Source organism: Nannobrachium achirus (genome assembly GCF_963921795.1).
Source record: "Nannobrachium achirus genome assembly, chromosome: 20".
In the NCBI taxonomy this organism is placed as follows: Eukaryota; Metazoa; Chordata; class Actinopteri; order Myctophiformes; family Myctophidae; genus Nannobrachium; species Nannobrachium achirus.
The window spans coordinates 6,948,177-6,974,884 of NC_137827.1; the positions used below are offsets into that span (position 1 = coordinate 6,948,177).

Genomic DNA, 26,708 nt, shown 5'->3' on the forward strand with positions numbered 1-26,708 from the left:
TGAGAGAGAGATGAAGCAGGGACCCCCACAACCTTTTTGTAGATTCCATATATTGTTTCATTGTTTGACAGCACAATCATCAGTGTATTTTGGATTCATGTCAATTTGTGTTTTCAGATATTGACCACTTGAACCGTCAACACTTGACCTTTGAACTCTGTACTTAGTCTGCTCTTTTCCCCCCCACCACAAACCTTTATGCTGAAAATAGCCGATCTACAAGCTCACAGCGCCTTGCACTGCGAGGTGTTGTGAACTTGTAGATCGGCGATTTTTGTCTCAAGTTCTCCAAATATGGACGTTAGGGTTCAAGTGGTTAATATAAAAAGGAGAAAAAAAGTCACACGAAGATTTGGAGGACCCCCTAGGGGTCCCGGACCCCCTGTTGAAGACCCCTGCTGTAAGTCATGTCCTAGTAGAAGCGAATAGGGGAAGGGGATCAACACCACGTGATTTCCTCATTTGTCCGGGAAAACACTCAAATAATATGATTACTGGCAGAGAATCGCAGAACGTTTAGAATACTTGGTGGTCGTACTCACCCGCTGTAAACACACGCTAGGTTGTTATAACTGGTGGTCGTACTCACCCGCTGTAAACACACGCTAGGTTGTTATATCTGGTGGTCGTACTCACCCGCTGTAAACACACGCTAGGTCGTTTAGAATATCTGGTGGTCGTACTCACCCGCTATAAACACACGCTAGGTTGTTGTTGACCTTCTTGTCGAACAGGTATCGCCTGTAGTCCTCCAGGGCGTCTGGAAAAGGCAGGGAAACACGCAGCTGGATAATATTCACGTCATCATGTGATAAAACTGTACATAATTTTAACACTTGGGATTCCAGAAACCTACAGGAACGTGATAAGGATTACCGCGGTGCAGCGCGGTGCAGCGCCACAGCCCCGTTATCACGTCCAGGGACGATTACAGCATGTAATAATTGTGACAGGCCTGTGTGTGGCGAGGAAATAATTGTCTAAATTGGGAAGAAAGGTGAGGGGAAAGTGTGTTTTGCTACCTTTAACAGCGATGACACTGAGGTGTATTAAAGGTGTATTCAGTGATAATGAAAGTGGCCGGGGGTCATCTTGTCCCTTACTGGCCTTACAGCGTGGAAATGTTTTTTTTTTTTTTATAGATCTTTTACACCATTATAATGTTCTCGTTTTGATTATTAGACCCAATCACTGAATATCGGTGGGCCTACGTCTCCAGCTTATGGTCAGCACACATTCTAGTGAGGAGAATGAATGGAAAATGTACCAATTATATTTTTATTTGAATGAAATACAATCACTGAAAGTACCTTTAACAGCGATGACACTGAGCACCACGGCCAGGGGGATCATGGTGATCTCCTTCTGAAAGGCTTCCACCACAGGAACCCAGTTCAACAGGACCAGGAACAGGAAGTACAGGTTGGCCGCTCTGTGCAAGAAACAACAAGCTGTCTGTTAGTCCCTGGGTCCAGAACTTCATCTAAAGCCGGTTTTCCATACCAGTTTTTAGCCCGACACTACACGACACGACACGGCACGACACCGCACCGCATTTTTTATGTAGGTTTTCCACTACAGTACCCCCCAGGTGCTTCGTGGTATCTCAACTGCAGGGTTGGAGAACACAATTCTGCCCTAATCGACCTTTTTATGAACAGATATATAAAACAAACAGGATTTGCCTTTATATTTGATTTGCAGCCGTGACTGCATACTAAAATCTGTCTCAAGTTGTTGTGTTGAAAGACACAGCTTAGCCGTGAGACTGACCAATCAGTATCAGCAGCGTGTATACGTCACTGATTTGGCCTCACTTGGCCTAGGCCGGACCCACTCGAGAGTGGAGCTGTTTTAGTACCCCGTTAAGTACCACTTTCACACCACTCTACCCAGTTCCTTGTAGTGGAAAACCTGACACAAGTGGGCGGTGTGGTGTGGAGTGGTGTGGAGTTGGGCCTGTGGAAAACCGGCTTATTAGTCCCTGGACAGTCTCGCGTGGCCAGAAGTGGCAACGGAAGTCTTATGATGAGTTTCTGGCATGAGAAGCTATAACGCAGATGTGAAGCCCTCCCCACTTCTGTTTCATTTTTATATTTGCGCACATATATCCTAAAGTTTTTAAAAAATCACACCCAATGTGAAGTGAGCGGTGGTCGTGCTTGCATAACGTCTTCAGACTAGGATTTAGGTCTAGGATGTACAGGCTATGCTACACACACACGTTTTACTATGGCAAAACGCTGAGGAAAAAGGCTACAGACACACGCACAGCCACTCTATGGAGCGGTTTACCACCGCTCAAAAATATCTAAGCATACATAGCTTGCTGCTTATCAGAAATGATATTTTAAAATATAGTTTTGTGAACGGAAATGTCAGCTTCCATTACTCGCTGTTCGGGAGCTGTTGTTCCAGACTCTATATATAATAGCATTCAGGGATTGTGTAATAGTTGTATGGCCACATGAGACCCTAACCCTGGACAACACCAACACTCTCTGAGTTATATTAACATTGATTTTACAATAATAGATTGGGGTCTATCAGAGATAGAAATGCCATTAAATGGTATGATATGATATGATAATGATATGATAGTTACCTACTCCTCCCGCGGGGGAAATTCGGGTATCGCAGCCCAACCCAGCTGCTTTTTTTCAGCTTAACCCAGCTGAACCCTTATGAGGCAGCCCACAAGGAGCGCAAGGGGGGGAGCAGTGATAGCTGGAGCGGGGGATCGTACCTGCGACCTCTGGGGTCTCCGGAGTCCTAGGTATGGACACTAACCACTCAGCCATCACTGGGGGTCCATAGCCTAATGCATGTCAAACTGGGGGTCCTTGAAATTAAATGGAATATCTTTGCAAATGGGGGTGTAAATTTGGGGGTCCTCGACATGACAAGGTTTAAGAACTGAAAAGGTAAACCTGCCAACCTGTGGAACTGCTGGATGAGGTTCATGGGGATGAAGCTGAGCAGGCTGTACTTGGTGGTGCGGATGCCGTTGCCCAGGCAGCCCTTGGAGATGGTGTGGTGGTCCGCCTGGTAGGGTCCGTGTCGGGCCACCACCGTCCTCCGCTTGGCCCCGAACCTCTGGGGAGAGCCCCCGCCGCCGCCCTGTCCCTGCCCTCCCTGGGGCTCCAGGGAGCCCTTGGCGGGCAGGGGGTCTCCTCCGAGGGGGCTGGAGTACCATCCCCTGGCCACGTCGGCCGCTAGCAGCTGCCTGCAGCGGTGGCGGACCCAGTGGAGCTGCTCCATGCTGGGGAGGACCACGGGGAGGAGGTGAGAGCAGAGCTGTGAGGCCGGCCTTCCCTTCCCCTCCGCTGCTGCTGTGGCCCCGGCTGGACGCTCACGATGCCATCATCCTGTAGAGGGAAGGGAATACGTCATGCATTATTGTCATGTCTGATGTCTTTATACCTGCAGGACCGGGCAAGGATGTTTGTTGACTTTCAAATACCACATAATGCTCTGTGTTAATATATATATATATATAGTCTAAATCAAGGGTCTTCAACAGGGGTTCCTCCAAATCCTTGTGTGGTAGAAACCTTTTTTTCACCTTAACTACTTGAACCCTAGTGTCCATATATTCAGAGAACTTGAATAAAATAGCAGATCTACAAGCTCACAACGCCTTGCGCTGCGAGGCGTTTTGAGCTTGTGGATCGGCTATTTTCGGCAAAGAGGTTTGGTGTAGAGGGGTAAAAGAGCAGACTAAATACATCACCAAAGGTCAGGTTTATTAAGTATTGACAGTTCAAGTGGTTAAATATCTGAAAACAAACAATAATTGACATGAATCCAAAATACACTGATGATTTCACTGTCAAACAATGAAACTACTGTATATGGAATCTCTCTCTCAACTAGGGGGTCCTTGGCCTGAAAACATTGACTAAATGTTTGTCATCTTACAATAAATGCATGGAATCTCTGTATGCCCGTAGTTAACAGGACTCATGAACCCTCCGAACAAAAGGGACACAGACAGACGCTTACAATGGTTACTCTGACAACAGCCTGTATAAGGGGTGTTACATAACAGGGTGGAGCATGCGTTCATTTGCATCGATGCCAACTTGCACCGGCTCAACGGGCACTGCTCTAGTTCTTTTAAATCTGTGAAGGTGTTTTGCCCATCATAATAGCAACATGCCCAAGGGATGCCACAGAGGAAAGCGGTCAAGAAAATATTGGCAGTTATATCTGAAATGAATAGAGACCAGATTTTTGCAGGAGCGCTGCCTGCCGTGGTAGGGATGGGACGATAGGAAAATTTCATGTCACGTTTATTGTGAGAAAAGAAATCAGGATTTACGATATTATCACGATTATCAAAATCCATTATCCTGGGGCAGAACTTTTGCCAAAAAATAGCAGATCTAGGAGCTCACAACGCGTCACAACGCGTCACAACGTGGCGCGTTGTGAGCTTGTAGATCGGCTATTTTTTTGCAAAGACATTTGATAGAGAGTGAAAAAAAGATAGTATCAAGTACGTATATTATAAGTACCTTTTACCAATTCTAGAGGGTTTAAGTGGTACCGGTTATGCAGCTCGGCAAAGAAAAGGTGAATTGATCCCAGTGCATGACAGAGGATGATATCACGATAAATTAAATCTCCACGATACGATCTTCAGTGTTTATTATCACAATAAACGATATTATCGCATATCGTCCCATCTCTATGCGTGGGGTTTTCAAAAAGGTAATTTTTCTCCATGTCCACTCCAGTGCTGCTCCTACAGTCTGAGCTGAGTGAGCAGGCTGGGTCTCATGGTCACACAGGCAGTAAGATCCTCACTGTTTACAAAACACACTGCAACGTGTGCACACTTGACAAGTCCCCGCTCCGGTAGGATATTTGGATGTCCACAATTACAACACTAGAGGCAGCTGCACAGATCATGTTCAACCCAGATTCAGCTCAAATAAAGGGTCACATTCGTTGCTACACCACAATAATGTGGAACGCCCTACCGAAGGCCTTAACCCTGCAAGGCTTAAGGCCTTGTTGCTTTTTGGCAACATTGTTTTAATCATTTTTTTAAAAATGTTATAATTAGTTTTCCTATTCTTTTTTCACATTAACATCACCATTAAATCCTATTGTTTAGTATTACAATGCCATTGGCCAGGATATTTGCATATAAATACCCCCCACAGAGGCTGACATTCACACCTCCCAGAGAAGTTGAAATTCCAGCGTCTGGAAGAACAACATCTCACTTTTTAACCGAAGCTATTCCTCACTAAAACATAAGTAAAATGCCTGTAATATTTGTTTTGGCCATCATTAGAATGTCTAGAACATGTACATATGTTATTATTGTGAAAGATATCCCCAAAATGCAAATTAGAGCATGATTTATGGCTATAAAACCTTACAAAAACATTATACATTTTTTAACATGACATTTTCCTGTGATTAGGATTCCTACAACACCATCTGATTTATTTTTTTTTTCTTTTTCTTTTTTTGGCCAGTAGAAATTAATTCGGGTCTTGCAGGGTTAAAGGAGTGTAAATCCCTACCTTCCTTTAAAAGCACTCTGAAAAAACACTTACAGGTGACAGCTACTTTTTTTTTTTTTTTTTCTTTTTTTTTTTATATCCCGAACATGTTCGGGATAGGCACTCTGGTATGCGATAATATATCCCGAACTAATTCGGGATAGGCACTCAATGAGTTAATAAGCTTTGTGCTTTCCTGAGTGTATCCTTTTAGTTGACCTTGTACCAATGAACTGTAATGTCATGAAACTGTACCTTTTCTATGCAAACCACTAATAAATACTTCAATCAATCAATCAATCAATCTCGCGGGGAATTCTGAACACATTTTCTCTTATTCAAATTCCTCTGCAATCCACCAAGTCTGCTTGTTAATTCCTTGTGTCAGTTGTGTGTGAATCACCAGTCAATGGTACAATCTGAGGTGGCTTTCACTTCCCCACGAGACAGTGCTTTCAGGAGAGACAAGAGACTCCCTCTGTGAGGACACAGATTGGAGTCCAACCCTCGTCTCGTGTTGCATCGTGTCTTTCCTCTTTCTCTATAGAAACAGTTTGCACTCACAGGGTGAGTTTTCTTGGAGTGTTTTTCATTGACCACAGCAGCAAGCAGTCTCCCTTTCCTCTTTCTCTATAGAAACAGTCCGCACTCACAGGGTGAGTTTTCTTGGAGTGTTTTTCATTGACCACAGCAGCAGTCTCTCTTTCCTCCTTCTCTGGCCCTGGTTTCCTGTGTGTCTGTAGTAGCAGTGGCTGTCACGCCGTGTACCGAGGCCCTGACACAAGACCATTATTATTGTTGTAGTATATACAACTAGAAGTTATCAATTACTTTTTTTTAATGCCTTTTTTTTATGTAAATGGTACATGGTGCATTTATATAGCGCTTTATCCAAAGTGCTTTACATAGATTGTGCATTACATTCACCCATTCACACACACATTCATACACCGATGGCAGAGGAAACCATGCAAGGCACCAACCTGCTCACCGGGAGCAACTAGGGGTTCAGAGTCTTGCTCAAGGACTCTTCGACATTAACTCAGGGGGAGCCCGGATTCGAACTGGGAACCCTTCGGGAACCCTTCGTGCTCTAATAACGGTTTCTCTACCCCTGAGCTATGTCGCCCCGATATGTAACAACCTATGAACCTGGTGTCACTACAAAATGACCATCCTTTTTGGTCAGGGGGTAGTGCTGTCACAACTTTTGAGAAAATCGCAATTATTTTTGTCACAATCGTCTCCATGTTGAAAAATGTTAATATATATTTTCAAACATTTTCAAAAATAGTGGAAATAGCCGCCTGCAAGCTCACAACACGTTGTGATGTGACGTAATTTGTGAGCTTATAGATCGGCTATTTTCCACTATCAATCTTTTTTAAGTTGTCAAATATTTCAGTCATTTCATTGTATATTTAGGTTAAGCGTCATATCTGCCATGTGCAACTTCAACGTCTACAAGCCAAAGAGAAATCTAATTGAACAACAAAAACACAATTAAATCATCAACCGCAATTGTTTGAGTGACAATTAATCGTCATGTAGAATGTCATAGTCGTGAGAGCCCTATCAGGGGGCAAAGGATATTTGACTACATAGCACATAAATGGGCAACTGGCGGCCCGGGGGCCACATGCGGCCCCCACCATTACTTAATGCGGCCCGCAGGTTAATACCGGAATACTTATTATAATTGATTTCAGCTGTTACAATTCTAAACATGACCTGCTTTAATTCCGTCAGTCTATTAGTAGCTTAATGACTAGTATAGTAGTACTAAAATGTATTTTCTTTTTATGTCCAGTGTATTTGTATTTAGGTTCAGAGTAAGTTAACATGAGTATATAACTAAATGCGTTTGAAATGAAATCAGAATGTTACATTTCAGGATTCCAATTCAAAAGAAGCAAAAAATAGGCGATCTACAAGCTCAAAACGCATCGCGCTGTGATGCGTTTTGAGCTTGTAGATCTGCTATTTTTGCTTCTTTTGTATGAGATACTAGAATGACAAAGTAGGACTTGGCAATATGCAATGTGGCCCTCTGGAGTGAAGGTGGAAATATAGTGGCCCTCGCCATCATCAAAGTTGCCCACCCCTGACATAGCAGATCTACCGCCGTACAATGCATCAGGTCACATTGCAGATCGACTATCTTAGCCGTGACACAGTTTCTGTGACATGAGAGGTTGACTTGCCTGACAAAACATTTGAAACCCAACTGCTCTACATCGACCAATTCCAACCTAAGCCAACTAATACTAAATCAATAAACCAATAGTGAAAGAGTGAGAGCACATGATGCCATGGCTGTGGTTCTGCTTTCGTAAGCGGTTACAACAGCAGTGGGAAGCAGGCCTCATGCTACACAGACAGTACAGCAGTGGGAAGCAGGCCTCATGCTACACAGACAGTACAGGGTCTATTCTATGACAGCCTGGGGACAGAGGAGGAATGGGGAAGTGTCTTCATCATAACACTGACACACTTCTTCCAGTGAAACATGATCCATGACTTCAGTGGTTTTCAACCGTCTCATGTCAAGGCCCACCCATTATTTGTTGGTGCATTTGAGCCACCGACCTCCATTTGATGAGATTTAGCCTCTCAGAACCATAGAATACAGTATGTTGTTATCGTTGTGTGATATTTTGTCCACAGTTCCATGCTGTATTGATGTGGTACCCTAGGAGTGATAACAGGCCAGTGTTGATCAAACTATAAATTCTTCTACATTCTCTAATTGTGTAGACTTCTTTTGGTTTCATTGTACGCTCTCAAGAGTTAAATATATTTAAGGGTCCATTTGGTTACCAACTCTCCATCATTTAGCTGGGGACCACCTGGGACCCCCTCAAGGACCACTGGTGGTCCCCGGACCACTTGTGGAAAATGAGTTACTTACAGCACTGACACACACACGCACTTATGAAAGCTGGAGAGCCGGAAGGTTTCTTTCCATTTCTAAAGGCACATTGTGGAGAAATAAAAAAGTCTTTATCTCTCTTGTCTAGAGATTCTATAGCAATGTTTCTCATCCAACCCTTTTAATTTCAAGGTCAAGGACCCCCATTTGATATCAATTTCAACATACAGTAGTATTTCAATAAAGGCTAACTATTGAAAAATAACTATTGAAAAATAGCAGATATACAAGCTCGCTGCGAGCTTGTAGATCTGCTATTTTTGAAAAATCGTGAAAATTAGAATTTTGACCCTTTTGATGCTATAAGTGTTTTTTGAATCCTTCTAAGATTTTTTGAAAAACCTTTGTTTCTATGTCAGCAATCAGGCCAGCCATCGTCAAAGAAAAGGTCCTTTTCACTTCAACTGGAGCTCAGTTAGTCTGTTCTTGAGAGACTACTACAGTATGTCAGTGCCAGTGGTTCTCAAACCTTTTCATGTGAAGGACCCCCAAAATTATATGTATTTGGCCACGGACCCACATCTCCAAATATTTAGTTCCAGGGACCCCCCAGAAGCAAAATTTGAGTTACAAAAGCTTTGAAAATACGATATATTCAAAGATTTTTTTCAAAAATAGCAGATCTACAAGCTCGCAGCGTGGCACTCGGTGCTGTGCTATGAGCTTGTATATCTGCTATTTTTCACTGGTTAAAGCATTCAATAATTCTAGGCCTAAATGGGTTAAATAAACCGTAGACACCTATGTTTTCTAGAGGTCTGACACGTGCCATTGTAGACGTCAGTGTATAACCTGTCAAAAGGAAGTAGATGTGTGTCATTCTGTGGTTATAACACACACACGCACACACACACACACTTTTGAGACAACATTCTAGGTACTTTCATATCAGGCTGATCTGTAGCTGACTGTTTAAGCACTTGTCTTGAGCACTCAATGATTCATTGTAAGCTGATTGGGGGAAAAATAGGCAGGCTGCGCAACACGTTGTGAGCTTGTGGAATTTTGTGCCCAGCTAAATGTGTAAATACAGCATGAAACTAGGTTTTACCACAAAGAAATTGAAACATTTTCAACTAATTTTCACAACACAAAATTGGCACAAAATCTTGCCAGATGGGGGTCCGCAGCCAAACACATGCATTGATTTGGGGGTCCATGACATGAAAATGTCTGAGAAGCTACTGGTCTGGGGGTCCACTGTTGTTGAGGTTGCCTGGGAGAAGTCTTGTGTTTGACTTAATTTGCACTCCAGCTAAGAGAGATGTCACGAGTGTTTGAAGAGAGCCTCTCACAGGCCTGTCACATAGCTGGAGGAGGGCAACATTATTAGCCCCTTACAGAGCTAAACTTATCAGTTATCAGGGCATACTGTACATCCTATAGAAACATAAAATAATCTCATTCTGTAGCTGTAGGAGGCAGAAGGTCTTGTCTGCCAAGTTAAGCCGGTACTGCATTTTAAAAAGTTATGACTTTTCAAAGTAGGGCAGAGCAATATGTTGATATTAATCTATGCCTTGTGGCCATGTGGATTTTTAACTGTGAACTTTCTGCCTTATGGACCTGCCAATGTGTGCTACTTTTCTATTTATTTTCTCCACATTATCTCATGTTCATATGCCCTTGCTGCTATGTGGCCAGTGTTACCACTTCATGATACTGCACACTATGTACAGTATATATTAATGTATGTAGATCAGGGGTAGGCCTGTCACAATTATTACATCATTGTCTAATCGCAATTATTTGACATAATCGTCATAATCGTTTACATGTTGAAAAAAAGTGAATATATTTTCAAACATTTTCAAAAAACAAAATTAAATTGTTAATCGCAATTATTTGAGTGACAATTAATTGTCATGTAAAACGTCATAATCGTGACAGCCCTAATCAGGTGAGAGCAACTTTGATGATGATGATGGAGAGGGACACTATATTTCCACACTCACACCACGGGCATACACCTGTTATCTCTGTATTCTAACTTCTTTTTGGAGCTGTGTGGAGCTCCCTATACGTGGCCGTGTGTGTATCCGTCTATGTGGGTCCGTATGTAGCCCCGTCTATGTGGGTCCGTATGTAGCCTCAAGAATGTGGTGAAGTACCTTTTATGACCACACATGTTAAGGGAGGGGCGCTGTTTTCAACTGCAATACACACACACACACACACACACACACACACACACACACACACACCTATACTGGTAGATGTGGTTTAGCAGGACCCTTTAGCTCAAACCTGCGGTTTACAACATTAGCAGGACACCACTTTCCACTTGCTTTACTAATATGTGGAGCATGTCAAAAAATCTATTTTGAGCCATAGAACACATATTTCACTTCAAAAGTTGAATAAACTCAACACAACTCAAGTTTTAACAATCTGACAAAATCCTACATTAGGAGGACATTAGATAATTAGGTTCTAAGCTCCGCCCATGTGAATTAACAGGACTAACTACATTAACAGGACAGCTGCAATTAAACACATGAAAATATGTCACTGCAGGGTATTTAAGGGTCAAATGTGATTAAATGTGACATAGCTAAACACAAACAAGGCATTCTATTGATGTTTTTAAATCTCTTCCTAAGACACATTTGTTTTTTCGCTGGCTTTTAATGTTCCTTAATTTTCCTGCGCAAATCGCTACACAGTATGTCTACACTCATGTCATCAACATGGATCTGTCCCATATAGCGCCCCCATCAGGCCGATTTTTTCAAACACATTTTTTGACACTGCTCCTACAAATTTTGCCCTAAAATCACGAAAATCGGTACACCCCACATTCTCTGAGCCAACCAAAACTATACATTGTCCACACAACTAGGAACCAATGCCAGTTACATCCGTCTTTGTGTATACATGTGACCTGACGGTCGCTTATCTCCCGATTAGGGAGTCTTACTGGTAGGCCTGTTTGTCATTTATGCACCATGTACAGCACTTCGGTCAATGTCTCTTGCCTACAGTGGTGTGTTACTGTTTCAACACCTGACTTGCCCTCAGGATCAACCATACAAGTGGAATATAAGCCAGTAAACATGCAGGACTGGAATGACATCGATACAAAGCTCACTAACTAAGTGTTGTTGGTGCCACTGAGATGGTAAACTACAATTCAATGCAATATGACTACTGTGTGTGACTTAGCAGGCCTGAGAACAGGCTGAGAGATGTGATTTCAACATCTTCAATGTTGAGCTACTGTTAATAAAGTTCTGCAGTGAACAAACTAGCATTTTCATCCATCTTGGTCGAAGGGGGACATTGAAAATGTCATGACTGAGGGGTCAATAGACTTAAGCTTTGTGAAGTTAACTTTACAGCTCGTCTGTCATTCTTGACTTCTTTAGAGATTTTCATAAGAGATTTACTGGAAGGGTTATAAGACCAAAAACTATAGCTGAAAAACACACCAATCATGAACAAGGTTCAACATTTATTTTTTGTAGGACACAGGAATGTAGCCCTGCCCCGCTGTAATCAGACAAAATTCGGGGAAGACCACCAAAGCACCTCAGACCGTAGGGATGGGACAATATACGATATTATCGTTTATCGTGATAAAAAACACTCACAATAATCATATTGTGGAGATTTAATTTATCGTGATATCATCCTCTGTCATACACTGGGATCAATTCACCTTTTATTTGCCGAGCTGCATATCCAGTACTATTTAAACCCTCTATAATTGGTAAAAGGTACATAATATATGTACTTGATACAGTAGTTTTTCACTCTCTACCAAATCTCTTTGCCAAAAAATAGACGATCTACAAGCTCACAATGCTTCGTTCTGCGAGCTTGTAGATCTGCATGATTACTGCATGATTGATCTGTCGCAAAGCCCTCTCCCTAACTGTGAGGATTGGACGACAGCGTAGCAAAACACTTCCACCCAAAGTTGGCTCCCATAACCCGCTAAAAAGCCCGTACCTTGGCCCCCCATCGACCGGGAGAGACGGGGCCAGCACCCAGGGGGTACCCAGGGGCCCAGCCACCGCCAGGGCTCCCCACGGACCCCCTGGAAAAAAAATATGGGAAAATAGTCAAAAGTAGCCGATCATAAATGTGACCCGATTAGGGAGTCTTACTGGTATATAGGCAAATTAATATCAAAAACATTTATATTACATTATTACGGCCATGGTGAAACGTTTCTGCTGGGGGACCTGCTACAGTGATTATAGCTACCCAGAACATTTGAAGGGAGCATTTTTCAAATCATTTTCCGAAACCAAAATCTGCCTTAGACTGCAGCCTGTCGATTGTAGGTATAAATTATCGATACATTTGTTGTTTTTGGGTCAGTTTTAAGTGCACTGCAATTAAGCAATGACATTGTTTTTTCCAGCGGGTAAATGCACAGGAAGAAAAATTAAGTGAATCTTTAAAATATAGCAGATCCACAAGTCTAGGTATGCAGGTCGCCGGTTCGATTCCCGATCCGGACGACCTTTGCCACATGTCATTCCCCATCTCTCTCCCCATTTCCTGTCTGTCTACTATCCTAACAAATAAAGGCATAAAAAGCCCAAAAAACTAATCTTAAAAAAAAAGAAAGTCAGGTCTGAGATTTATCACCCAGCCCTACTTTAATGTTGAGTTACATGTTGTATGACATCATTTTTGTAGCTGCAAGGAATAATTATGGCAATTATAATTTGATAATTGATTTGCAGTATCTCATAAGCTACAGTGCGTTACTGCATCCCCATTATTCAGTTGCCTGCAAATGTATAAATAGGCTACTTTTTCCAGAATTATGTTTAATACCAGCGTTAGTCCAGAAACCCCCACATTTACATAAATCAAAACATCTATTTTCAATAAAGTAGTAAATGAGGATCTCCCTCAATTGATCTTTTCGAGAAATTAAATAAAGGTTGAATGAATGCAAATCTTTTGTATTGCTAAATGCTCATGATGTCCCCGAACATGCCATGACAAGGCAAATGTTTTCTTTGGATATTAATGTTATCACCACCGGCACCACCAAGATGGTTACTTTGTCAACTATCATTATTCTGATATTGCTACCATGCTGTTATGTAAAAATGTTCATATTCTGTTCACACAGTGGTTCTCAAAGTGAATTCCAGGTTGGAATCCACTTTGAGAACCACTGTTCAGGCCCAGGGACTCTGACACTGTTGTTTTTGACAACAAATTTTGATTTAGTTTTGAATAAAATGTCATTTAATTTTAGTCATAATTTAGTGACCTGAAGAGTTTTAGTTTTAGTCTAATTTTAGTCGACTAAATATCATACATTTTTAGGCGACTAAATCTACAGTTCATTTAGTCAACTAAAATGTATTTTGGCAGGCCTTGATGGCATCGTAATGAGTGATTTTACACTTGGTTGTGTGCTGAAAATAGCAGATCTACAAGCTCACAACGCGTTGCGCGACACGTTGTGAGCTTGTAGATCTGCTATTTTCAGCACGCAACACTTGAGAACAACCAAACATAAAATGACTCTCTACTCCACTAGTCCCTCCCTAACGTTTTAGTCTAGTTTTGATTTTGTTGACGAAATTGTCAATATAATTAGTCTTAGTTTTAGTCATCACAGCTTAGTTTTTATTTAGTTTTTGTCAGTGAAAGAAATGCAATCGACAAATACTTTTCGTCATAGTTTTAGTCAACAACATCTACACTGCTCTGACAGTACAAATGGAACCAAATGAACACTAAGTCTCATGATGCAAGGTTAAATTAACATTATCTGTCTGTCTGTCTGTCTGTCTGTCTGTCTGTCTGTCTGTCTGTCTGTCTGTCTGTCTGTCTGTCTGTCTGTCTGTCTGTCTGTCTGTCTGTCTGTCTGTCTCTCTGTCTGTCTGTCTGTCTGTCTGTCTGTCTGTCTGTCTGTCTATCTGCCTGCCTGTCTGCCTGCCTGCCTGTTTGTCTGCCGATTGTTAACCAATTTGAGTTAAGCTCTCCTCCACTCTTTTCAAAGATAAACTATACATAATAGCCTATACATTTTCACCTTGTGCAGGGAAACCCTTTCACTCATTCTTTCCACTGTAGCCCACTTGCTGATTACTAGCTTGCAATGCAATCAGCCACTGATCAAATTCACCTGTGCTGCCTGCCCATCCCCCATCCCCCATCTCCCTCACTGCACTCACTCAAAACTGTGTGAGTGAGAAGCTGCCCCTCCCCCCACAGTCAGTTGGTTTGTTTGTATGCAGTCTGTACAAGGCAAGGCTTTAAATACTGTGAATATGTGTGAAAGTAAATCCTACGTGTTACTTTATGCTTAGGGTAGTCTTACTAGTGACTATATACAAATGGAACCAAATGGAACTCATAATCTGTGTAATCTATGCACATGGCTTATTTTTTTGTTCTGGTTAGTTAAAGCAGTGGTTCTCAACCTCTGGGTCAGGGAATTATTTTGGGGAGGGGGTCCCCAGATGATTATCTAAATGACTGTGCACCATTGCTTTCTCTCTGAACAGTAAACATACAGCATAAGGTTTAAGTGTAAGGGTATCTTCAGATTTCTAAAGTACCCTTCCGTAATCAATGGGGGCAATTTACCCCTTTTTGTGCAGATATATGACCGATTTGTTGCATGTCTGAGTCATCATGACATCACTGAGATGCCATAGACTCCTACCTACCCACTGTCTGACGTGACCTACCACTGCCGGATGCACCCACGCACACGCGCACACACGCACCTCATCCCGGATTGTATAACAGATTTCTTAAGCCCGGTTCACAATGCAACATGCTAGCCCAGATGATCCTTTTGCCGTCCTATAACCTAAAAGCCTAACATGGGTTGTGACAGCACTGAGAGTAGAGACGTGCTACAGCCAATCAGAGAACAGGACAGGTGGCTTGTTTGATTTAATTCACACATTATTTTCTTTTATATAATTAAAAGACTGTTTGTCTGTCTGGATCAATCCAGTGATATAACTTTAATAATTCTCGTGGGCGAATCCAGGTGTGACAGAACACTCTCAATGGAGCTATTGTAGTCCAGCCTGAGGATGCAGTAGCCTAGACTCCGAACCTCTTCAGGCGATAAAAGCAATATAGTTGCAAATTCTTTATCCTCACGTGCGTTGTGTCCCACTTGAGCTCCTCTTTATTGTGTACTTCAAGGAACTTGTGTACTTCAAGGAACTTTAAATCCCTGCTCCCTCAAGCAAGGAGATGAGGATTAGATTTGAGTCTGGAGGAATCAAGCAGGTTAGACTGATTGTAGTCCGAGCATTTCAGGCAAAAAAGTGCGCGATTCCATCAAAATACTGCACAAACTGGCCGGACTATAGTAACATTGTGTCACATATGAGGAAATGGCATATTCGGGACAACCTTGGTAGTATGCTAATAAGGCTATGCTTTATTCAAGCCAAACGAGACACTCTATTTGGTGCTTTATGATCCCACAGGGAATGCTACAATTTGTCAATCAGTGTCATCACCGATAAACAAACTTTTACTGCACTGTTTTTACAGTACAGTAAAAGTACAGACAGTACAGTACAGACAGTACAGTTCAGTGATAAAAGGTCAAGGTCACAAGCTTATTTAGAATAATTTGACCTTAGAATTGTAGTAAGCTACTTTGGTGTCATATACTGTATCTGAAGGCTAGTGAAGTCACTGATCTACAAGATGTACACACAATTCGTAACACAAGAATTTTGCCTATACTGTGTAATACTGTGTAGAGGAATAATTCTAGAATCAGTATCGGGATTTAAAGGGATATTCCATTTTAAAAAACTCTGCCTTGCATGGGTCTGCCTCCCCAGGCTCAGGGCCTCTCCCCACACACACCCATTGTAACTTCAAACTCCATTATATTTTTTTCTGGTGACTCATACTACCCTCCTAATACATGAGCAGGCCATGTTTTTTTTCGATACAATTTTTCATTTATTTGTAATAATTTTAATTTTTCAAATTTTCCCAAAGAATTATTAAAAATAAATGAAAAGGGTTATTGAGAAAACACGGCCTGCTCACGTATTAGGAGGGTAGTATGAGTCACCAGAAAAAAATAGTGTGTGTTTTTAATGAAGTTTGAAGTTACAATGGGTGTGTATGTGGAGAGGCCCTGAGCCTGGGGGGAAAGATAACATTTACATCAAATATATAAATATTAAAAACTGTTCAGGGTGTTCATAAAAGCCTGATTAGATGATAAAGTGACCAAAATGATCTGTAGGCTTGAACTTAATTAGCATTTTTACCCAAGGGTAAAAATGGTGCCTGGGTGCCTGCCTACTCCTGTATGTCGGAGTTAACTTAAACTCATATGTACTGTACATGATGTCATGGTCATGATGTGGTCATGTGATACTGTATATAGGAGCTACGCTGATCAGCATACATGACTGTGCAGAGCTGCTACCAGTGGTGCTTTGGGGTTTTCTTTTCAGGGCGGACGGTCATTTATTGACGTCACATGCACGAGCGCCTTTAGATGTGTGCGTGCTAACTAAAAGTTTGCTTTGAACAAATCTCATCTATCACAGTAATGGAGCCAGGTAGCCTGAGACACGCACAATGCACATACAGTCACCGCTGGAAACCTACAGTAGGTGTTAAAGTAGCCTATCCATATGAATAGGGGGGTATGTGCAAGCCCACCACTCACTGCCTGCCTGGTAAACCTGTTATGCGAATAGCCATTTGATTACCATGGTCATCACTTGTATAGCTACACATTTTTAAAGTGACAGTTTAAGTACTTTCTAATACCTCTAGAGTGACAGTTTAAATTAAACATTGGCCAAATTGACAAATATTATGCGGAAATTGTGAAAATAGCCAATCTACATCCTTGTGAGCATGTAGATCTGCTATTATTATTAATTTAGGGGGTTGTGTCCTGAAAAGGTTGAGAACCACTGCATTAATCCATTTAGGCCTGGGGCCGATTCTAAAAATGCCTTTTAAATCCGGCCAAGATTTTCATTAAGAAAACAAATGCAATTCATTAATAAAAAATAGAAACATGTAAGAACCACAAAATGTACAGTCAATTGGATGAGTGGTTTGTAAAATATGCATAGCCTCCTTGGAGTGAGCTAAAATGTTGGCAAACTTGGAAAATGGACATTAATATAAACGTGATTTTTTGGGACGTTTTGATTAATTATTACACAAAATAACAATACAACAATTGCAATATCTGGTTAAATTTGTATAATTAAGAAACATTGTCTGTATGTTATGCAAATCATGTTGCAGGCCCATGGTGTGGCAAACCACCAACATGGTAGACCCCTGAACAGTGTTTATGCCAAGTTTAGTGTGGATTGGAGCAACGGTGTGCCTGTGGCAGGCAGGGGCCCCTGGGAGCCACATTGGGCCCCTTGTGTTGCTATTATAATGGCCGACCCCTGAACGGTGTTTGTTCAATCAAGTTTAGTGTGGATCGGAGCAATGGTATGCCTGTGGCAGCCAGGGGCCCCTGGGGGCCACATTGGGCCCCTTGTGTTGCTATTATAATGGCCGACCCCTGAACGGTGTTTGTGCAATCAAGTTTAGTGCGGATCGGAGCAACGGTGTGCCTGTGTCAGCCAGGGGCACCCGGGGGCCACATTGGGCCCCTTGTGTTGCTATTATAATGGTAGACCCCTGAACGGTGTTTGTGCCAAGTTTAGTGTGGATCGGAGCAACGGTATGCCTGTGGCAGCCAGGGGCCCCTGGGGGCCACGTGGGGCCTGTGGTGTTGCTATTATAATGGCAGACCCCCAGAACGGTGTTTGTACAATCAAGTTTAGTGTGGATCAGAGCAACGGTGTGCCTGTGGCAGCCAGGGGCCACTGGGGGCCACATGGGGCCCCTTGTGTTGCTATTATAATGGCCGACCCCTGAACGGTGTTTGTGCAATCAAGTTTAGTGCGGATCGGAGCAACGGTGTGCCTGTGTCAGCCAGGGGCACCCGGGGGCCACATTGGGCCCCTTGTGTTGCTATTATAATGGTAGACCCCTGAACGGTGTTTGTGCCAAGTTTAGTGTGGATCGGAGCAACGGTATGCCTGTGGCAGCCAGGGGCCCCTGGGGGCCACGTGGGGCCTGTGGTGTTGCTATTATAATGGCAGACCCCCAGAACGGTGTTTGTACAATCAAGTTTAGTGTGGATCAGAGCAACGGTGTGCCTGTGGCAGCCAGGGGCCACTGGGGGCCACATGGGGCCCTTGGTGTTGCTATTATAATGGCAGACCCCTGAACGGTGTGTGTGCCAAGTTTAGTGTGGATAGAGAAACGGTGTGCTTATGGCAGCCAGGGGCCCCTGGGGGCCACATGGGGCCTGTGGTGTTGCTATTATAATGGCAGACCCCTGAAGAGTGTTTATGACTAACGTTATTCACCCAAAATGCTATGTCATTGAAATGTTCATAAAAACATGTATGTGCATTAACAGGACTCTGACACCCAGCCAATCAGGTGCTTCAAAACATACACTGTGTGTGAATATTCATGAGCTTGTGTATGAACATGCAGTAGCATTACACAACCTATGGGGGCGCTGTTCAGACACAAAAAAGTCGGGTGTATGTGTATTAACAGGACATCAAAAAAAAAGTGGATTTGGGCTCTCTAGACCAATAGAAACACTTCTGCTATTTCAGAATTGTCCATGAATTAGCAGGACACCAGTCCTGTCCTGCTAATCCAAAATGTCCTGTTAGTGTGGTGTGTATTCAGGCCAATTGTCCCGTTAAACCACATTTACCAACACACACACACACACACACACACACACACACACACACACACACACACACACACACACACACACACACACACACACACACACACACACACACACACACACACACACAGCTCCACTTCGAACAGAGGTTCGATTTTTCGTAAATAAATACCCTACTTTGTCATTCTATGTCACGCAGAAGTAGCGAAAATAGCTGATCTACAAGCTGCAGGCTGCATTAAGTGACGGCGGGGGGCGCATGTGGCCCCCACTGCCCCCAGGCCTAGAATGATTGTAGATAAATGATATCTCGATCATTTGTTTTTGTTCTCTTTGACAAGTTTCTTCATTGTTTGATTTTTCTCCTTGTTTTCCCTCATCCCCTCCTTTTTCCTCTTCTTCTTCTTCTCCTACTCAATTCTTATTACATCCATAGGGTGACAGGAGACTACAGTCGTATTATGATGATTTAGGATATCATAATATTGTGATATGACGCATAAATGCAGGCTCTGTTGCTGGTTTTAAAGGGATCAATTACAGTAAAGTGATGTCATTTTCTCAACTTAACCTTACTGTTCCAGGCAGCTGCTCTAGTATTTACCTGTATACTAGGTATTTATGACCTTAGTGTTAATTTTGTTGACCAAGACTAAAATACTAAAATGTTGATATTCAGCCAACTAACAAGACCAGACTAAGATTTCAGATGACTAAAATAAGACTAAAAGTAAAATGTGTTTTATTCAAATGACTAAAGACTAAATCAGTACTATTTACTGTAAAAATGAACACTGCTAGATCTCACACCTAAGGACTCAACTAACCCCTGCTCATTATGCTAGGAGAGTGGTTCTCAACCTGTGGGTCGGGACCCCAACATTTTTTGGGGGGATCCCAGATGATTAACTTAACGTGCAGCATTGTTTTCTCACTCAACAGTAAACAAACCAACATAAAGTAAAGTTGTAAGTGTATAGAGGCCAGGTATCTGAACATTTCTTAAGTGACAAATGACATTAAACATTGGCCAAATATAGAGGCAGAAATTGTGAAAATAGCCGATCTGCTATTTTCACAATAGAACTGTGTTATACAGGGGCGCCCGCTGGCCTACTGGTCCAGTCCAGCCTACTCGTCCAATACCACATAGGCATTGATGTCTGGCGTCGTCGCCGGTTCGATTCCCGATCCGTACGACCTTTGCCGCATGTCACCCCCCATCTCCTGTCAGTCTACTGTCCTATCCAATTAAGGCCCAAAAACAAATCTTAAAAAATCTTAGTGCTCATCAGGGTGGGGGGGGGTCCCCAGTTAAAATGTGATTATTTGGGGGGTCGTGGCCTGAAAAGGTTGAGAACCACTGTACTAGTGTAGGATGGCAGAGTAGAGGACAGAGTAGGCTATACAGCAACTTGCAATGGGCCTGCTCTTCAAGATACTCAGAGGACCAGCGCCCAAACTGCCCATGTATGTACCCGTCTGACTACTTCAACAGAGTGAAAGAAACACAGCACAGATTCTGCACAAACACTGGGATGAATACATTATGATTCAACTATTATGGCAACAACATAATAGTAGAATGGAGGGCTCAGGGGTAGAGTGGCCGGCAGGGCGGCCGGATGGGAACCGCAAGGTTCCTAGTTCAATCCCGGGCTCCCACAGAGTTGCTCAAGTGTCTTTGAGCAAGACTCTGAATTACCCTAATTACCCATAATGAGCAGGTTGGTGCCTTGCATGGCTTCCTCCACCATCGGTGTATGAATGTGTGCATGTAATGCACAATCTATGTAAAGTGCTTTGGATAAAAAGTGCTATAAAAATGTACCGTTTACATTCACCAACAAGTGAAATGCCCATACCACTGACCAGCCAATCCCTACCCTCCTCCAAAAGCGCCATAAAAGAGCACCTCTGCAATTTGCAAACGTGACATTTGATGAGCATCTTGACCTGCCATACAGGTCAAATAAATTCTTGTCAAATCACTGGTTTACAGATGTAAAGTGGGTGAAATAAGTTCACCCATCATGAGCGAGCAGGCAGCAAGAAGCCAGGCTCCCCTTGCACAGGTGATCCACCCAGGTTCAAATCTGGTTCTCTACACTCACTCATAATACAGATGAAGATTCACAAAAGAATGACAACAATCTCAACGATGGCTGATCATAGATGATGGTGGTCACTCACCCTCTCTCTCTCTCACACACGCACGCACGCGCACACACACTAAACGAGTGTTTCTCAACTTTTTTTCTGCATGGGCACACTTTTCATGTCCCAAGAATCCATGGGCACACAAACATAATACGGGGGTGTAAATATCGCCACTGTCGGGAAGAAACCTCGTATCTCCAAGTTTCAAATGTGTACGTTTCTTCGCAAAGTAAAGCCCTGCTTCATCATACAAGGCTGCCTCAACACAGTAGTGAAAACAGCAGATCTACAAGCACACAACGCCTCGCACTAGTTTAAATCATTTTGAAAATGATAAATACAATTCTGGCTTTCAAGCAGTTTCAAGGGGCACACTTGACCCTTCTCAGGGGCACACCAAAGGTCCCCAGGCACAGTAGTTGAGAAACACTGCACTAAACCACACATGGGCAACATGGGCAACATGGGGCCCAGGGGCTGGACCCGGCCCTTTGACCATTTCAATCAGGCCCTCGAAGTCCTCAAAGAAAAACAAAATGGTTGCTATACGTTAATAGTTTTGAAACATTGATTTAACTTGACTCCAATTAATAGTAATTCATATTTAATATTTACTATTTGAGTACATACCTGCATACCTCCGTATGTACTCAAATGTTCTGTTTTTAATGCACCAACAGTAACAGTGAAACTAAACAGTCAACCTTGAGTCCATATTTATAAGCTAATGCAATGTGTTTTATCAGTGACCTATGGATGGAGAGGTGCATAACTGCATATCAGATAAGAATAAAGATGCAGTATAAATTTATAGGCTCATTTAAAAACTTGATACGACATTGACGCAGATTATTTTATGTAACTAATAACTATAATATTTTTTTTATTGTAGTCCAGAGTACACCAGTCGGCTGTCCTGTTGTGAAAGGTAACCTCATTATAAAGTAGTGTGTCATGTCTAACAAATTCATGCAGTTTTAACATAATTGTTGTGTGTTTCAAGTTTCAATTCAATTGTACAAAGTGTGGCCCTTCACTCACTTTATGGAGGTCCATGTTATGGCCCTCTGGAAATGCTATTCTGATTCTATCCTGAGCCACACCTGTTTCATTTACTTATCTGATGTACGGTAGTTCACACATACATTTACTCTATCGAGGATTCAATGCTCTGGAACTTTAAATCTCCTGTTTTCCTTCCTATAAGGACTATATGCAAACATTTTTCTGTAGCAGCATTAGGTGTGCAGAATGGATTGAGCATCCAAACAACTTATGACATCACATGAGAACTGGACCTATAAATAACAACATGGAACATACAAATAGGCTACAGACAGACCTCCAGACAGACAGACAGACAGACAGACAGACAGACAGACAGACAGACAGACAGACAGACAGATAGAACAAGTCAAAACACAAAAAGCATGAAGAATGGGTCCAATATCATCAATGTCGTTGATAATATGCATAGATATTAGCCTTGGATCAAAGACTATCAGAGCTCAAGATCATCATAGATGTATTTTGTCGAGTCTGACTTTTACTTTCGTATCATAAGATATGCTAATGTCAAACTCGATCAAATAGTCAAGTAGACTACATCTAGCCGCAAATTGCAACACTATATTTTTTTATAATGGGATGAATCTAGGGTTGCAATACCTCCCATAGGGATTCAATGCATGAAAACAGTTTTTTGCTAACTGATTGTATTAAATGACTTCAAACTCACCAATATTGTGGCTCTATGGAAAGCTTGGAATTTACTCTTGCTAACTGCAAAGTGTTTGTTTCTGAAAAATCCACCGTGGAATTGTTATGATTTTATTTTCTGTCAAGAAATTCAGTTCGGGTGATTATTTTTTCTAAGTGCTGGAGTTTGGAAGCGCTCGTGGGAAGTCACTCAGCAGTCCTGTGTACCAGCTGGTTCTGTCACATAGCCTAATGCAGGAGGCAGCGGGACGTGGTGTTATAGAAGACGAGCGCTTCCTAAGTTCATGACGTTGAAAAGAAAACATGGCTGCTCGGATTTTATTAACAGAAAATACATCATAACAATTCTTCGGTGGATTTTTCAGAAACAAACACTTTGCAGTTAGCAAGAGTAAATTCCAAGCTTTCCATAGAGCCACAATATTGGTGAGTTTGAAGTCATTTAATACAATCAGTTAGCAAAAAACTGTTTTCATGCATTGAATCCCTATGGGAGGTATTGCAACCCTAGATTCATCCCATTATAAAAAAATCTAGTGTTGCAATTTGCGGCTAGACTACATCTTATGTTTCTCTGGTCGCTAAGGACCAGAGCTAAACATCTATGACAGTCTTGAACCAAGGCAACATGAATATGATACACAATCAACTTGCATGTGCTGCTGCTAAAAACATTGCAATGAATGATCCTTTGGTTGATTTACTTCTTCGTATAGCCTACAATAGCCATAAATTATAACTCCGGAGAGGATGCTAATATGCGGAGGTTATGACATAAGCCTACAAGGAATAGCGAAAAATATCGATCTGCAAGCTCACAACAGATCGTCTATTTTCGGTCACAACAAAGTGGCCAAAAAGGGGAAAATCATTGCCAGCTCACAAATAGTATCGGGTTGAAAAGAAGACAAAAAAGAAAGTTGATTCCCCCCCCAAACATGCATTATATATCTGTGTGTACAGTAGATGTAGGCTATAAACTCACCCTGCTCTGGCCCATAGAGTTGACAGAGAGAAGGATCTGTGTTCTTATTATGAGGATAAATACATATCACACCACCACCACCATCACCACTCTGTTCATCATCACAATGAAACGAACCCAACGCCTCCTCCGAAATAATACTGCGGTCACGCTATCTACACTTCAGGAAAAGCTGGTCGCGCTATCCTCACTTCAAAATATGGTGCGCTTCTACACGGCTGTTTACGGTTTGACAAGGGGATGGTGCGTTCAAGGCGAGCTGGTACATTAGAATTTCTAGACTTTCGAGACCAAGGGTGTATAAAATATGGAACTACATACTATTCAATCAACAGATGCTTTAAATTAGACCCCCCCCCCCCACGTAGTGATGTCAGTAGCTCATATACTGAATGAATACGATGCATAGTAGTGATGTCTGTAGCTCATACTGAATGAATATGATGTATAGAATAGTGATGTCTGTAGCTCATACACTGAATGAATATGATGTATAGAGTAGTGATGTCTGTAGCTCATATACTGAATGAATATGATGTAGTGATGTCTGTAGCTCATATACTGAATGAATATGATGCATAGAGTAGTGATGTCTGTAGCTCATATACTGAATGAATATGATGCATAGAGTAGTGATGTCTGTAGCTCATATACTGAATGAATATGATGCATAGAGTAGTGATGTCTGTAGCTCATATACTGAATGAATATGATGTCGTGATGTATGTAGCTCATATACTGAATGAATATGATGCATAGAGTAGTGATGTCTGTAGCTCATATACTGAATGAATATGATGCATAGAGTAGTGATTTCTGTAGCTCATATACTGAATGAATATGATGCATAGAGTAGTGATGTTTGTAGCTCATATACTGAATGAATATGATGCATAGAGTAGTGATGTCTGTAGCTCATATACTGAATGGATATGATGGCATAGAGTAGTGATGTCTGTAGCTCATATACTGAGCTCATATACTGAATGAATATGATGTATATAGTAGTGATTTCTGTAGCTCATATACTGAATGAATATGATGTATAGAGTAGTGATGTCTGTAGCTCATACACTGAATGAATATGATGTATAGAGTAGTGATGTCTGTAGCTCATATACTGAATGAATATGATGTATAGTGATGTATGTAGCTCATATACTGAATGAATATGATGCATAGAGTAGTGATGTCTGTAGATCATATACTGAATGAATATGATGCTTAGAGTATTGATGTCTGTAGCTCATATACTGAATGAATATGATGTATATAGTAGTGATGTCTGTAGCTCATATACTGAATGAATATGATGTATAGAGTAGTGATGTCTGTAGCTCATATACTGAATGAATATGATGTAGTGATGTCTGTAGCTCATATACTGAATGAATATGATGTATAGTGATGTCTGTAGCTCATATACTGAATGAATATGATGTATAGAGTAGTGATGTCTGTAGCTCAAATACTGAATGAATATGATGTATAGAGTAGTGATGTCTGTAGCTCATATACTGAATGAATATGATGTATAGTGATGTCTGTAGCTCATATACTGAATGAATATAATGTATAGAGTACTGATGTCTGTAGCTCATATACTGAATGAATATGATGATGTTCCTAAGTACCTCTAAAAAATATTCCCAAACTTTTTTACTGTGCCAATAATTTATAATAAATTCTACAAATATTACCATAATCCATTCGCTATACTGCAAAAAGTATAAAATCTGATAAAAATTAAGAAGATTTGTTACCATAAAACAACTATGTCACCTTATTCATGATGTACCTAAGTACCTCTAAAAATATTCCTGACCTGTTTTACTGTGCCAATAATTTATAATAAATTCTACAAATATTACCATAATCCATTCGCTATACTGCAAAAAGTATAAAATCTGATAAAAATTAAGAAGATTTGTTACCATAAAACAACTATGTCACCTTGTTCATGATGTACCTAAGTACCTCTAAAAATATTCCTGACCTGTTTTACTGTGCCAATAATTTATAATAAATTCGACAAATATTACCATAATCCATCCGCTATAGAGCAAAAAGTATAAAATCAGATAAAAATCAAAAAGATTTGTTACCATAAACCAACTCTGTCACTTTGTTCATGATGTTCCTAAGTACCTCTAAAAAATATTCCCAACCTTTTTTACTGTGCCAATAATTTATAATAAATTCGACAAATATTACCATAATCCATCCGCTATAGAGCAAAAAGTATAAAATCAGATAAAAATCAATAAGATTTGTTACCATAAACCAACTCTGTCACCTTGTTCATGATGTTCCTGAGTACCTCTAAAAAATATTCCCAAACTTTTTTACTGTGCCAATAATTTATAATAAATTCGACAAATATTACCATAATCCATCCGCTATAGAGCTAAAAGTATAAAATCAGATAAAAATCAAAAAGATTTGTTAGCATAAACCAACTCTGTCACCTTGTTCATGATGTTCCTGAGTACCTCTAAAAAATATTCCCAAACTTTTTTACTGTGCCAATAATTTATAATAAATTCGACAAATATTACCATAATCCATCCGCTATAGAGCAAAAAGTATAAAATCAGATAAAAATCAAAAAGATTTGTTACCATAAACCAACTCTGTCACCTTGTTCATGATGTTCCTAAGTACCTCTAAAAA

At 41.3% G+C, this 26,708-nt stretch overlaps 1 protein-coding gene across 1 annotated transcript in view; it reads right to left on the reverse strand.

The window, feature by feature from the left end:
- The window catches only part of atp10d (ATPase phospholipid transporting 10D), a 133,197-nt gene extending 109,049 nt beyond the window's left edge, over positions 1-24,148 (reverse strand). The window contains exons 1-4 of the mRNA XM_080751388.1: positions 24,036-24,148; positions 2,939-3,368; positions 1,311-1,432; positions 688-760 (exon numbers count right to left, since the gene is read on the reverse strand). Coding sequence (XP_080607514.1) covers positions 688-760; positions 1,311-1,432; positions 2,939-3,261 — 518 coding nt within the window. The 5' untranslated portion in view covers positions 3,262-3,368; positions 24,036-24,148. The remainder of the gene's footprint in view (positions 1-687; positions 761-1,310; positions 1,433-2,938; positions 3,369-24,035) is intronic.
- Between the last annotated feature and the right edge of the window lie 2,560 nt (positions 24,149-26,708).